We start from the raw sequence: 12,126 nt of genomic DNA on the forward strand, positions 1-12,126 counted from the left end.
TGTACTAATATAGAAAATATGATTACAGAAATGCATTTATTGACAGTTAATGATGGCTTCAAATGTGATATACATTGCTATTTAATTTAATTAAATTTTTTTTAATTATTTTTTTCAGCATATTAGTTAATATTTTATTTCATGCAGTTTTAAGTCATTATCATATTGTCAAATATCATATTATTTTATAGTCCAGTTATTTTCCAGTCTTTTATTTATCAATATGTATTGTTTTGTTATTGCTTTGACTTGCTTTGCTTATGCTTTGTTTTTTTTGTTTTTTCTTCAGTCTTTTATTTTTGTTTTGTTTTTGCTTTGCTTCGCTTTGCTTGATTAGTTTTTTTGTAGTTGTTTTGCCTTTCTTTGCTTTGTATTTAGTTTCGCTTAATTTTGTTTTGTTTGTTTTTTGTTTTTAATTTTGTAGTTTTTTTGCCTTGCTTTGCTTATGCTTTGTTTTTAGTTTAGTTTTGTTTCATTTACTTTTGTTTCTTTTTGTTGTTTTGTTTTGTTTTCTTTTCTTTTTTTGTAGTGGTTTTGCCTTTCTTTGCTTTGATTAGGCCATGTTTTTAGTTTAGTTAAGTTTTGTTTTGGTTTTGTTGTGCCTTTTATAAAAGCAATAGACCTCTCATTTTAAAGTACATGCTAATCTCTACATAATAAATTGTATATATATTTGTTGATTGTATCTGCATGTAACCTCCGCAAGGTTACCTTACGCTTGTAATGTTGCTTTGAACTACTTACAAGCAAATAATATCTAATTAATGCTGCAAGATGAAAGCCTGTACTGTGTAATTTATTTAAATGCCCACAACTGGATAATATTCACTTCACAGGAAACCAATATATCACCCAGCGCACAATGACACGGCTGTGAAAGGACTTCAGTGACTGTCCGTGTGTTTATCTGTCAACACTGGAGTTATGTGTTAAATCTGCTGGCAGCTTCTTAGCACTAAAGTGCATGTGGGTGCAATTTCCTCTCCACGCTGTAAGGTTTTAATTGGTGGTACCCTTCAAGCGATAGTCGACAAATGCTTCCTGCCTCTTGAATCCTGTCTTGGTGGCGGATGATTGTAAAGGTCGAGCGAGAAGACCTACACTGACAGCCCTGATGAATGACAGGGCCGCTTGACTGAGCCACTGGGTAGAGAGACACCAGAACGGCTGATTTTCATCAGCGCATCATTGCATGCGACATTTAGTGTATGAAACCCTGGGCTCGGTTTTGCTAACAAGCATGGCCGCAATCATAGTATATTCTATGATTGTTATTTTAACACATTACATAAGTTGATTGTAAGTTTCTAGGTTGTGTAACATATCATACAAGCGTATTCTTACACAAAGCCCCCTTAATCATCACATAGTGATGTTTTACATGCAATAGCAGTTATTAGACTTCCTACACACGATTTTATTATTTGCAAACCTTTCAGTGATTTAGGCTTTAGCGAGGAGCCGTTAGTCAGATATTTCATCTGACCTCTTTGCTTTAGTTACTGTCTGAGCCTCTCTGTCTCTGTCACTATCTGATATTGCTTGCTGTCTTCCCCTCAAACACCCAGACATTTTGTTTGCGGTTCAGAAATCCTGTTGTGATGTCTAACGCTTGTGTACACTTCAGAAATATGCCGTGTGCTAACCCAAGACACAGAAAACAGCTCCATCTGTCCCTTTTGGAAACCTTTGTCCGATGTTATAAAAACAGGCAATGAAATATACAATGGGGTCCAAAAGTCTGTGAGCCCATTAAAGTAGGATTTAAAATCTAGCTAAAAATAAACAAAGTTTTAGGATAATTTTTTAATTATTTTATTTTACAAAATATTTATTAATTTATTTTAAAATAAATAAATTATATTTAAGCTATTTTTTCAGTGTTTTATTTTCCTTTTTTGTTTTGTTTTCCTTTCTTTTACTGTCATTTTATAAAAACAATAGGACACTTGATTTTAAAGTTTTTATTATTTATCTTATTTTATTATTTTTTGTTTATTTTATTTTATTTTATTCTCCCTCATCTTGGTTAATGTGTCATTTTATTTAATAATATTTTATTTTTCCAATTTATATTTAAGTTTTGTTACATTTTTTTTGTTGTTGTTAGTTTTTCTGTCAATTTTGAGACGCTTAGTTTTTATTTTATTTTATATTATTTTATGTGATATTTTATCATATTATTTTATTATAATATATTTTAATTTTAATTTTTTTTTTTAGAATTATAATTTCCTGTTAATGTTTCTTTAGTTTGTTTCACTATCATTTTAAGTGATTTTAAAGTTTTTATTTTATTTTTGCTGCCATTTAATAAAGACAATAGGCGAATCAAGGGGATTTTTTAAATGTATTTTGGGAATTAAAATTATATTCATTCATATGCTACAGCTTAAAGTACACAATACAAACCTTTACATAATAAATTCTTGTTGATTTTATCTGCATGTAAATGCCTTGTTGTTATGATACACTAATGTTGCTTTGATCTGCAGTACTTAGCAGCAATTAATGAAAATAAACAAAGTATATTTTAAGTTAATGTGGTTGATTTGTTCATTTAACCAAGTTTGTGATAAACAAGGCCTTTTCATTTTCTTCTGGTGAGTCATTTCAATTATCCCTGCCAGGTAGCAAAGACCCAAAAGATGGAGTAGAAATATTAAAATGACGTGATATACAGTCTGACATTTCAGTGTACCGCTGAGCTCCTGAAGTCATCCGCGGACGAAATATAAAGGCGCTCAGTCTGGGCAGAGAGGGACTGTTCAGATACATTTGGTGAACCCAGTGAATTCACATAAGGCCACAGAGCGATAAACAAGTTGAGCTAAATGACCAGACAGTCATTCTAAATTATGATGTATGGGAGTAATAAGCACTCATCAAAATTGGCCCTCTTTACTTTATTAATATGTTCCTGGTCTTATTGTGCATGATTCATTGTTCATATTGTCCTGAAGTAATGACAAGTTTGTCTTGCTAATCTTTCATCAAGATATAATAACTTGCTCCACCATCTGAAATGACTTTCCTTTTCAGCTGACATCGTCTAGGTTGGACAATAGGCTGGTCCTTCAAAGGACCCACTTCTAATCAAGAACCCTTTTTAATTGCATGAGCTGAGATTTTATTTTATTTTATTTTATTTTATTTTATTTTATTTTATTTTATTTTATTTTATTTTATTTTATTTTATTTTATTTTATTTTATTTTATTTTATTTTATTTTTACTTTGATCAATTTATATTCCAATTATTATGCAATATTTTATTTTATTCCAGTTATTATATATAATTTATTTTCCAGCATATTGTTTAATATTTCATTTTATTTTCCATAATAAATATTCCAATTTATATTACAGTCAGTAATTCTAAAGTTTGTACTTTATTTTATTTTCAATGGCATTTAGACAATTAGTGACAATGCAGTTTTTTTTATGTATTTTGGCTATTCGAATTGTATTAATTTATGTGCTGCAGCTAACAGCTTATGTTAATCTTTACCTTATAAATTATTGTTGATTTTATCTGCATGTCACCTTTACAAAGTTACATTGTTTTGATACATCGCAATGTTGCTTTGAAATACAGGCAAATAATATCTTATTTTGGTTAATACTTCATTTTTTTTTTTTTTTTTTTATTTAATTTAGTTTGCTTTAGTTTTTAAATTAGGCATTGTGTATGCCATTGAATGTATTCTAAAATTTGCTCTCTCTCTCTCTGCAGTGTTGATCATGCCGCGGAGCCCCATGTCTAGCGAGGAGGAAATGGCTCAGAGTTTCTCGGACTCGGTCAGTTCGGAATCAGACAGCTCCCGAGATGAGCCTCCCAGGCTGGATCGTCCTACCAGCGGCCGACTGGACGACAGCCTGCGAGACACACTGCTCATCTGTGTGGTCATCCCTGACCTGCAGCAGTCTGTGCGTTCACACACACACACACACACACACACACACACACACACACACACACACACACACACACACACACACACACACACTCGTGTTTCACCCCAGGCTGTTGGGCCATGTGGATCTTTCTAAATTATATTATTACAGTAAATTGCTTCCCTCCTACAGTTTCAGCCTTCTCTGGAGAGCTGTTTGGGTTTTAGTGGACTAAAAAATGGAACGTATGCAAGTGGGATAGGCAACAAGTATTTTTGACCTATTTCATGCACGTAAAGTAGAAAATTACATTGTCATGTTTTAAATGAAGATAGTTCAGAAAAGCAATATCATGTAGTCATTTAACACAGGTGTTTTCCATATGTGAAGGTAATAGTTTTATTGGTTATTCCTTTGCAGTAACACTCAAGCAAGCCACATAAAATTGAAACCAAATCAAACCAAAAATTTAATTTATTTGTAAATAAAATTAAAACCGAAAATCACCAAGGAACGCCATTTTTATTGCTCTCTCTCCAAACAGGATCTTTAAAAATATCTGTGTCTGTCATTACTGAAACTGTTATTTTGGGAGGAAGCAGAGGATTGAATTGTGTTTGCACATAGCTGATGTGGTTATGGTTAGTATATTGTGCAAGTTATTGCCAGTGTCACATTTATTGAGCGTTACAATTATCTTAGCTTTCCATTTACATGTCAACAATACCGTCACAGTGAGGGAATAAGGAGGTGGTAGGATAGATTTTATGAGCTCTAAACACAAAAAGAACAAGATGCTGTTATTCTGATATAAGTATTCTTTAAAGTATCCCAAGAAACAAGACATTCAGGTGGGACGTATCAAAGGGCACCTCAATTTAGTCAATATATGCTAAATATGCTAGTTATCTGCAGATTGCATTAGTGGGAAGGACATTCTGGGAGAGCATTTGATTGGACAGAAATCTGTGCATTGCAGGTTGAGTCTTTAATATTTATAGTATGTTTTACCTGAAGTGAAAGAGTGTACATTTTTAATGCCATTAGTATTTAGGAGTTTATAATACCAGCATATATAAATGATTTCAAAGTCTCCATGGACTAAAAGACACAAAACTTAATTTTATGTGCCTTTAAAGTACAGTTAAAGGAATAGTTCACCCAAGTATTAAAAATTGCTAGTTTATTGAATTATTATAGTAAATTTTCTGAGATTAGTTCGTTTCTTCATCAGAACAGATTTGGAGATATTTAGCATTACATCACTTGCCCACCAATGGATCCAGTGAATGGGTGCCGTCAGAATGAAAGACCTGATAAAAACATCACAATAATCCACAACTAATCTACACGACCCTAGTCCAATCCTTAAAATCTTGTAAAGCGAAAAGCTGAATGTTTGTAGGAAACAAATCCATCATTAGGGCATTTAAATTTGAACCATCCCTTCTGGCCAAAATAGAGTCCATAATCCATAATGGCTCTTTCTCCAGTGTAAAAGTGCCCCCGCCGTTGTCCTCTAACATCACAATCCACCGACATATTTGATTAGAATTATTTTCACTTATAAATGGTGCTTGATCTATACATATTTCTCCCCTGACTCAGACAAGATGACCGTTTCATTGGTGAAAGCCATATTATAGATAGAGGACTTGTATTTTTTTAGCATGAAGCAATGGTTTAAAGTTAAAAACATTTTAATCATGGATTTGTTTCTTACAAATATGCAACTTTTTACTTCATAAGATGTTAATTAATGGATTCGAGTTGAGTATGGATTACTTGTGAATTATTGGGATGTTTTTATCAGCTGTTTGGACTCTCATTCTGACGGCACCCATTCACTACAGAAGATCCATTTATGAGCAAGTGATGTAATGCTAAATTTCTCAAAATCTGTTCTGATGAAGAAACAAACTCATATGCATCTTGGATGGCCTGTGTGTGTGTACAATTTCATTTTTGGGTGAACTTTTCCTTTATGGTGCAGTTACTTTTACAGCTGTTCTAAGAGCAAAATCAAGTAATTTCAATGGGACTTTTGTTTGAGGGTAAAAGATTCCTCCACCAAATTTTAAAAAGCTAATCAAATGAAAACTACTTAGTTTGAAAGTGACTTCTGTGTGAGCTGTTTCATACATCGCTACACTATTCACAATAGACAATCAATCTTTTCTGCCCGCTGACATTTCAATAATGTGACTGCACCTAAACACTTATTACTGGTTCATTTGTAAGGTCAAAAAAGGACTGAAATGTTCACGAGAAATGAAATAATGACCTCAGGGACCCACAAAAATGCTAGAAAAATGTATGATTTAATCATAAAATGTCATCTGTCAGTCAACCAACACCAAATAATGTCATAACACATGATTCATTTTCTCCTTTTGTTTTCTCCCTTTTGAACATTTTAGCTCAGAAATGTTTTCCCCTAGTTAATCTGTACACCTGCTATGGCCTGATAGAGCGTTTCTCTGTCTCTCTCTTCTCCTCTCTCTCTCTGTGGCTTTGCCAGAAATCCATGAGGTTCAGTCCTGATGCCACAGTATGGGTTGCTAAGCAGCAGATCCTGTGTACACTCACACAGAGTCTGAGGGATGTGCTCAACTACGGGCTCTTCCAGCCAGCGGTGGACGGGAGGGAGAGTGGTTTCCTGGAGGAAGAACGGCCCCTGCGAGACTATCCGCTATCCACCAATAAAGGCGTTCCAACCCTTGAGGTAACGCGTCACTAGTTTGTTGCTTGAATGTTACAGAGTCAACTTAAGCTTAAGCCATGATGTAACTTTGACACAATAAGTGCAAGGATACCAGAAAGGGACATGGGACATCACTATCTGCAAAGCATTTCCACAAACATCCACAGGAATTATGTTGGCAGACACTGAACTAGAAGTTAATCTGCCTAGAACAGTAGTGCCATCACTGAACTTTAAAGCTCAAATAGCACACATTTTTTGAATGAAAGAATCAATTGAAGTGCTTTGCCAAATATGTGAGCATAGTATTTCTGCTTTTAAATCCAGTATACTTGCCCCCTAGACTTCCACTGACAGTGCATTAGTATAAAAACAACTTTTATCAGTTTTATTGCTATTCATTCATTCATTCATTCATGTTTTTTTTTTTTTTAAATTCAATTAAGGAACTTACCAAAAGTGGTAATCATGACCAATAATTAATATAAAAAATGACCATGCATATTTGTCAGAGAGGATCGGCTTTTATTGTTTTTCAAAAACATTTATTATTATTATTATTTTATCAATTAATGGATCATTAGAATTGGTAATCATCATCAACAATCATTAATAATTAGCAATATAAATGTATTGGGAGTGTAATATGCTTACATAGACGTCCATTGTAATGGATTACCGTAAACACCGATTTTATTATTGTTTTTTAAATTTAATATTATTTATTAATTTTTACAATTAAAGAAATAACTATCTGAATTGTTTTTTGTTGTAGTCAACATTAACATTAATTATAATTATCCAAATAATTTATTTGAGAGTAAAAATGCCCATTCATATTTATTATTTATGTCAAGGATGATCCCAATGACAAAAAAGTTTGACAGTGATGATAACTGCCATAAATTGCTACCAATGCAGGGATATGAGGCTGGCGTCCTTCTTTAAGATGTGCTTTTTGTACAGGAGCATTCTCAGCTCTCTCTGTGAAAAGGCTGATGTCAGGCTGGTGTAACAGGAACCTTTTGTAGTTCTCCTGTATGTTCATTCAAGCCCCAGGGCCTGATATAATCATATCACTATCAAGGCAGAGACCACCAAAAAGAGCTGCAAATGGAGTATAATGAAAAATTTTTATTTTATCATTTGTTTGAGCTAAAAATTATATACATTTTTTGCATACCCTCTTGATTACAAAAAACGTGATGGTACCATAATACTTTAGTGCTCTGATATAAAATAGGGTTCTAAATAATTGTCTTATTAAGGTACCATGATATTTGTAATCTTTTTTCACCATGGTACTTTTTAGTTAAAACTGTATTATCTCTAGATTATTGTAAGTGTATTTAACGTCAAAATGTTTATTTTGTTAGACTGAATACTTATTAATTTCTAAATTAAAACCAATCTAGCATATAAACAGACTGTATTTTCTCTCTGATTTAATTTTGCAGTTCCGCTACAAGAGCAGAGTGTACCAGCAGCCAAACGTCAACGAAAAGCAAATTGAAAAACTCCACACACAGGTAAGATTTTTTATTTTATTTATTATTATTTTTTAGGGGTAAATATGTTGCTGTGACATATGTAGATTAGCCTACTATGCATATTTGTCAAAACTGTGTCTATTTTTGACGCGCAGGTGGTGATTCACTTGTGTTCCGTTATGATAATTGAGTCTTTTACATACATATCAAATGAAACTATTTGCTTAATTGCAAGCAGGAGAGGGCGTCTTGGGATATGGCTGTTGAAACAGGAAAGAAATGTTTGAAAATCTAGTTTTCTGTCACTAGGATTGAATATCTAACATACAACATTCATTTTATAGTCTGCTGCTAAATAATGCAGCAGACTGGAGCATTTGCATACATTTTCGGGTCGAGATGGTCATTGATGTTGACGTTTTAGTGTTTCGGCCAGTTTTTCTTCCGTGGTCATGAGCGTTTTTGCAATCACCGGAGGAGGTTATTCCACGCTTCTCCCCCAAAAGCTGCCCCGAAGCTTCGAACCAAGTTTTAATTGCCGGCTTCTTCCAGCACTGTATGTCCTGTGCTGTGCTCGATCTCTTTATTGCTCAGCCTATTTATCTCCTTTCCCCACATTGCTTCCCTCAGCATTTAAAACTCTCCCTATCATTGCTCTGAGCTTTCAAGCTCTTTTAATAAGTTATTATATTACAGCTCTGTAAGCCGGCAGGGTTTGTAAAGGATGACGTAGGAACAGCTTTGTGTACGTCCTTGTTTCGGAGGAGCAGATATTCACCTCAGATCATACCGAATGTCAGTGCATTATACATGCAATAGAAGCAAATGCTTAGAGGGGTTTGCTTTTAAAAGCTGACTGCGTTATAAAAAATGAAAAGGTGTAGTTGTTACCTTAAAGAGATATTTCTACCTGATCAGACTCTTAAAAATAATTGTTATTGGCGTAACCCAAGGAGAACTGTAATAACTGAAGAAAGCCGGCTGTTTGAACTCAACTGAACTCAATGGTAGTTGCTCGGCTGGTGCATAAATTAATTCTGCCATCTTTGCTTATTTTGGAAAGAGTGCATTTAAAATTTTAACACACATGAACACCACCAAAATGTTTTAATTATGTGGGAAACTTAATTATGTGGATTTACTTTGAGGCCAGAATTTTTCAGGTGTGTCAGTGAGAAAACATGGCGAATGCAAATGAAGTATTTGCAATAGATCGCCGGTTTGTTGAAATGTATGAAATTCCTTTTCATTTACAATGAAACTAGCTAAGTCACATGTACAAATGCAGTTTTATTGTAAAATTATGACAAATTTATAACAATTCAGTTATATAGTGCCTTCATAAATTGAATAAAAGCAAAATAAACACAAATGATGCACATTCATTATTTAGCATTTTGTAGAAGGAGAGGTTTTTTTTGTAGAAGTGGTCACCATCATGTTCTACCAAAGTGATCTGAAATCACCTGATGTCATAATTATGACTTCTCAACTCGTCAATGCAAACTTACCATGAACACACCATTATTCCCAGTTATTATTATTATTCATTTATTTTTGGGGGGGATCCAGTCACCTGAACTGTAAATGTATTGTGACTCATTCTGAAACTGCATGAAAATAAAATCATGACAATGTGACCTGGCAAATGAAACCACAAGAATTTGTACAAGCCGTTTATTAGCAACTGTCCTGAGCTATGATGACAAAGGTAGCTGACAGAAAAATACGCGTTTCTAAGTGATTTTATGAAATATTTGCAATTTATATGTTGCAGAAATTGTATTTGATCAGAATATATGGCTACTTTCAACTGACTATCAATGGAGAGTGCTTTTTTCACCATAAAAAGTGTAGTTAAGGCATCTCCCAACAGAGGCTAACCCTGCTAACTATGCTAGCCAATCAAACTTTAATCGCTAACATTTTCAGGTTGAATTATTCATATTTATTATGATATTTCTGAATGAATGAACAAGTTTTAGGTGATTTTTGTAAGCTAACACTCACAAAATACAGTGTAAGAGGATAAATTTTACAGTGTAAGAGAATGACAGTGACTGCCATTGTGCTAGGTGACATCTCTACATTATGGTTAGCCTAATGGGTTTAAAGTTGTTAGCAAGCATTGAGGTGTGAATTATTGAAAGCTAGTGTTGGTAGGACAGGATCCAGAAGTTAAATAATGCAAACTCCAGTGTTTTGTGCGAATATGGCACTTACTCTATTGTGTTGGAGGTCTTCGTGTGTGTACTGGGTTGTGCGTAAGAGTTGACGTGTGTTCGTAGCCTGCCAAGTGGTCTCTAACTCTTTGCCTTGCCAAATCAGCTGTGCTCTCTCTCTCTCTGATGTCTCTGTACTGGGAGCTGCTCTCCTATCTATTTTTATCCAGCCTTGTATCACGGCATGTGTGTCCCAGAGATCTCAACATGAGAGAGGAAGTGAGCAGAGACCCTTCACCCTCTTGTCAGCCATTCATTCCCATCACTCGCTCCTGTTTCTTAACTTCCTCCTCAATCATTAGCTGTCAGTGTTTCTCGTTTAACCTCACCTGCACTCTTGTTCTCTCTCAAACCTCCTTTTTAGGTCAACCTGAGGAAATTTATGGAGTATATCCAGCATCATCAGGTGGACAAAGTCTCCAAGATGTTGGAAAGAGGGTTGGACCCCAACTATCATGACCCTGAAACTGGTGGTATGGGACGCCATATTAGATAAACTCCAAAATTTGTTCCCCAGCTACAGTTCCAGATTGATTCCTTTACTGCATCATTATATTGTTTCCTTTTTAATCAATATGGTGTAGTCGGACCATTACATTGTATTTCAGCAGTTTATATTTAACATATTTACTCACCGATTTAATCCCATGGCCATATCCTGTGTTGCTTTGCATGTATTATTTGGAATACACCAATACTGTTAGCAATAATTCCTTTTTTTTTTCTTTTTTTTTTGTCAGTTAATGGATATGATGGCAGAGATGATAAACCTCTACAATACTAAAAGTACAGGTCCTTCTAAAAAATTAGCATATTGTGAAAAAGTTCATTATTTTCCATAATGTAATGATAAAAATTAAACTTTCATATATTTTAGATTCATTGCACACCAACTGAAATATTTCAGGTCTTTTATTGTTTTAATACTGATGATTTTGGCATACAGCTCATGAAAACCCAAAATTCCCAAAAATCTCAAAAAATTAGCATATCATGAAAAGGTTCTCTAAACGAGCTATTAACCTAATCATCTGAATCAACTAGTTAACTCTAAACACCTGCAAAAGATTCCTGAGCTTTTAAAAACTCCCAGCCTGGTTCATTACTCAAAACCACAATCATGGGTAAGACTGCCGACCTGACTGCTGTCCAGAAGGCCATCATTGACACCCTCAAGCGAGAGGGTAAGACACAGAAAGAAATTTCTGAACGAATAGGCTGTTCCCAGAGTGCTGTATCAAAGCACCTCAGTGGGAAGTCTGTGGGAAGGAAAAAGTGTGGTGCAAAAAACGCTGCACAACGAGAAGAGGTGACCGGACCCTGAGGAAGATTGTGGAGAAGGACCGATTCCAGACCTTGGGGGACCTGCGGAAGCAGTGGACTGAGTCTGGAGTAGAAACATCCAGAGCAACCGTGCACAGGCGTGTGCTTTTGAACCAGAAACAGCGGCAGAAGCGCCTGACCTGGGCTACAGAGAAGCAGCACTGGACTGTTGGCTCAGTGGTCCAAAGTACTTTTTTCGGATTAAAGCAAATTTTGCATGTCATTCGGAAATCAAGGTGCCAGAGTCTGGAGGAAGACTGGGGAGAAGGAAATGCCAAAATGCCTGAAGTCCAGTGTCAAGTACCCACAGTCAGTGATGGTCTGGGGTGCCATGTCAGCTGCTGGTGTTGGTCCACTGTGTTTTATCAAGGGCAGGGTCCAATGCAGCTAGCTATCAGGAGATTTTGGAGCACTTCATGCTTCCCTCTGCTGAAAAGCTTTATGGAGATGAAGATTTCGTTTTTCAGCACCTGCACCTGGCACCTGCTCAC

The 12,126-nt window shown here is 35.0% G+C and overlaps 1 protein-coding gene across 3 annotated transcripts in view; it reads left to right on the forward strand.

Annotated features, from left to right (window-relative positions):
• LOC109050879 (SH3 and multiple ankyrin repeat domains protein 2-like) overlaps positions 1-12,126 on the forward strand; it is an 88,027-nt gene that overhangs the window by 7,038 nt on the left and 68,863 nt on the right. For all 3 annotated transcript variants that reach the window (XM_042753691.1, XM_042753692.1, XM_042753693.1), the window contains exons 2-5: positions 3,736-3,929; positions 6,418-6,621; positions 8,058-8,129; positions 10,677-10,785. In XM_042753691.1, the coding sequence (XP_042609625.1) occupies positions 3,744-3,929; positions 6,418-6,621; positions 8,058-8,129; positions 10,677-10,785 (571 nt within the window). In that variant the 5' untranslated portion in view covers positions 3,736-3,743. The remainder of the gene's footprint in view (positions 1-3,735; positions 3,930-6,417; positions 6,622-8,057; positions 8,130-10,676; positions 10,786-12,126) is intronic.

This window comes from Cyprinus carpio, chromosome B25 (genome assembly GCF_018340385.1).
Source record: "Cyprinus carpio isolate SPL01 chromosome B25, ASM1834038v1, whole genome shotgun sequence".
In the NCBI taxonomy this organism is placed as follows: domain Eukaryota; kingdom Metazoa; phylum Chordata; class Actinopteri; order Cypriniformes; family Cyprinidae; genus Cyprinus; species Cyprinus carpio.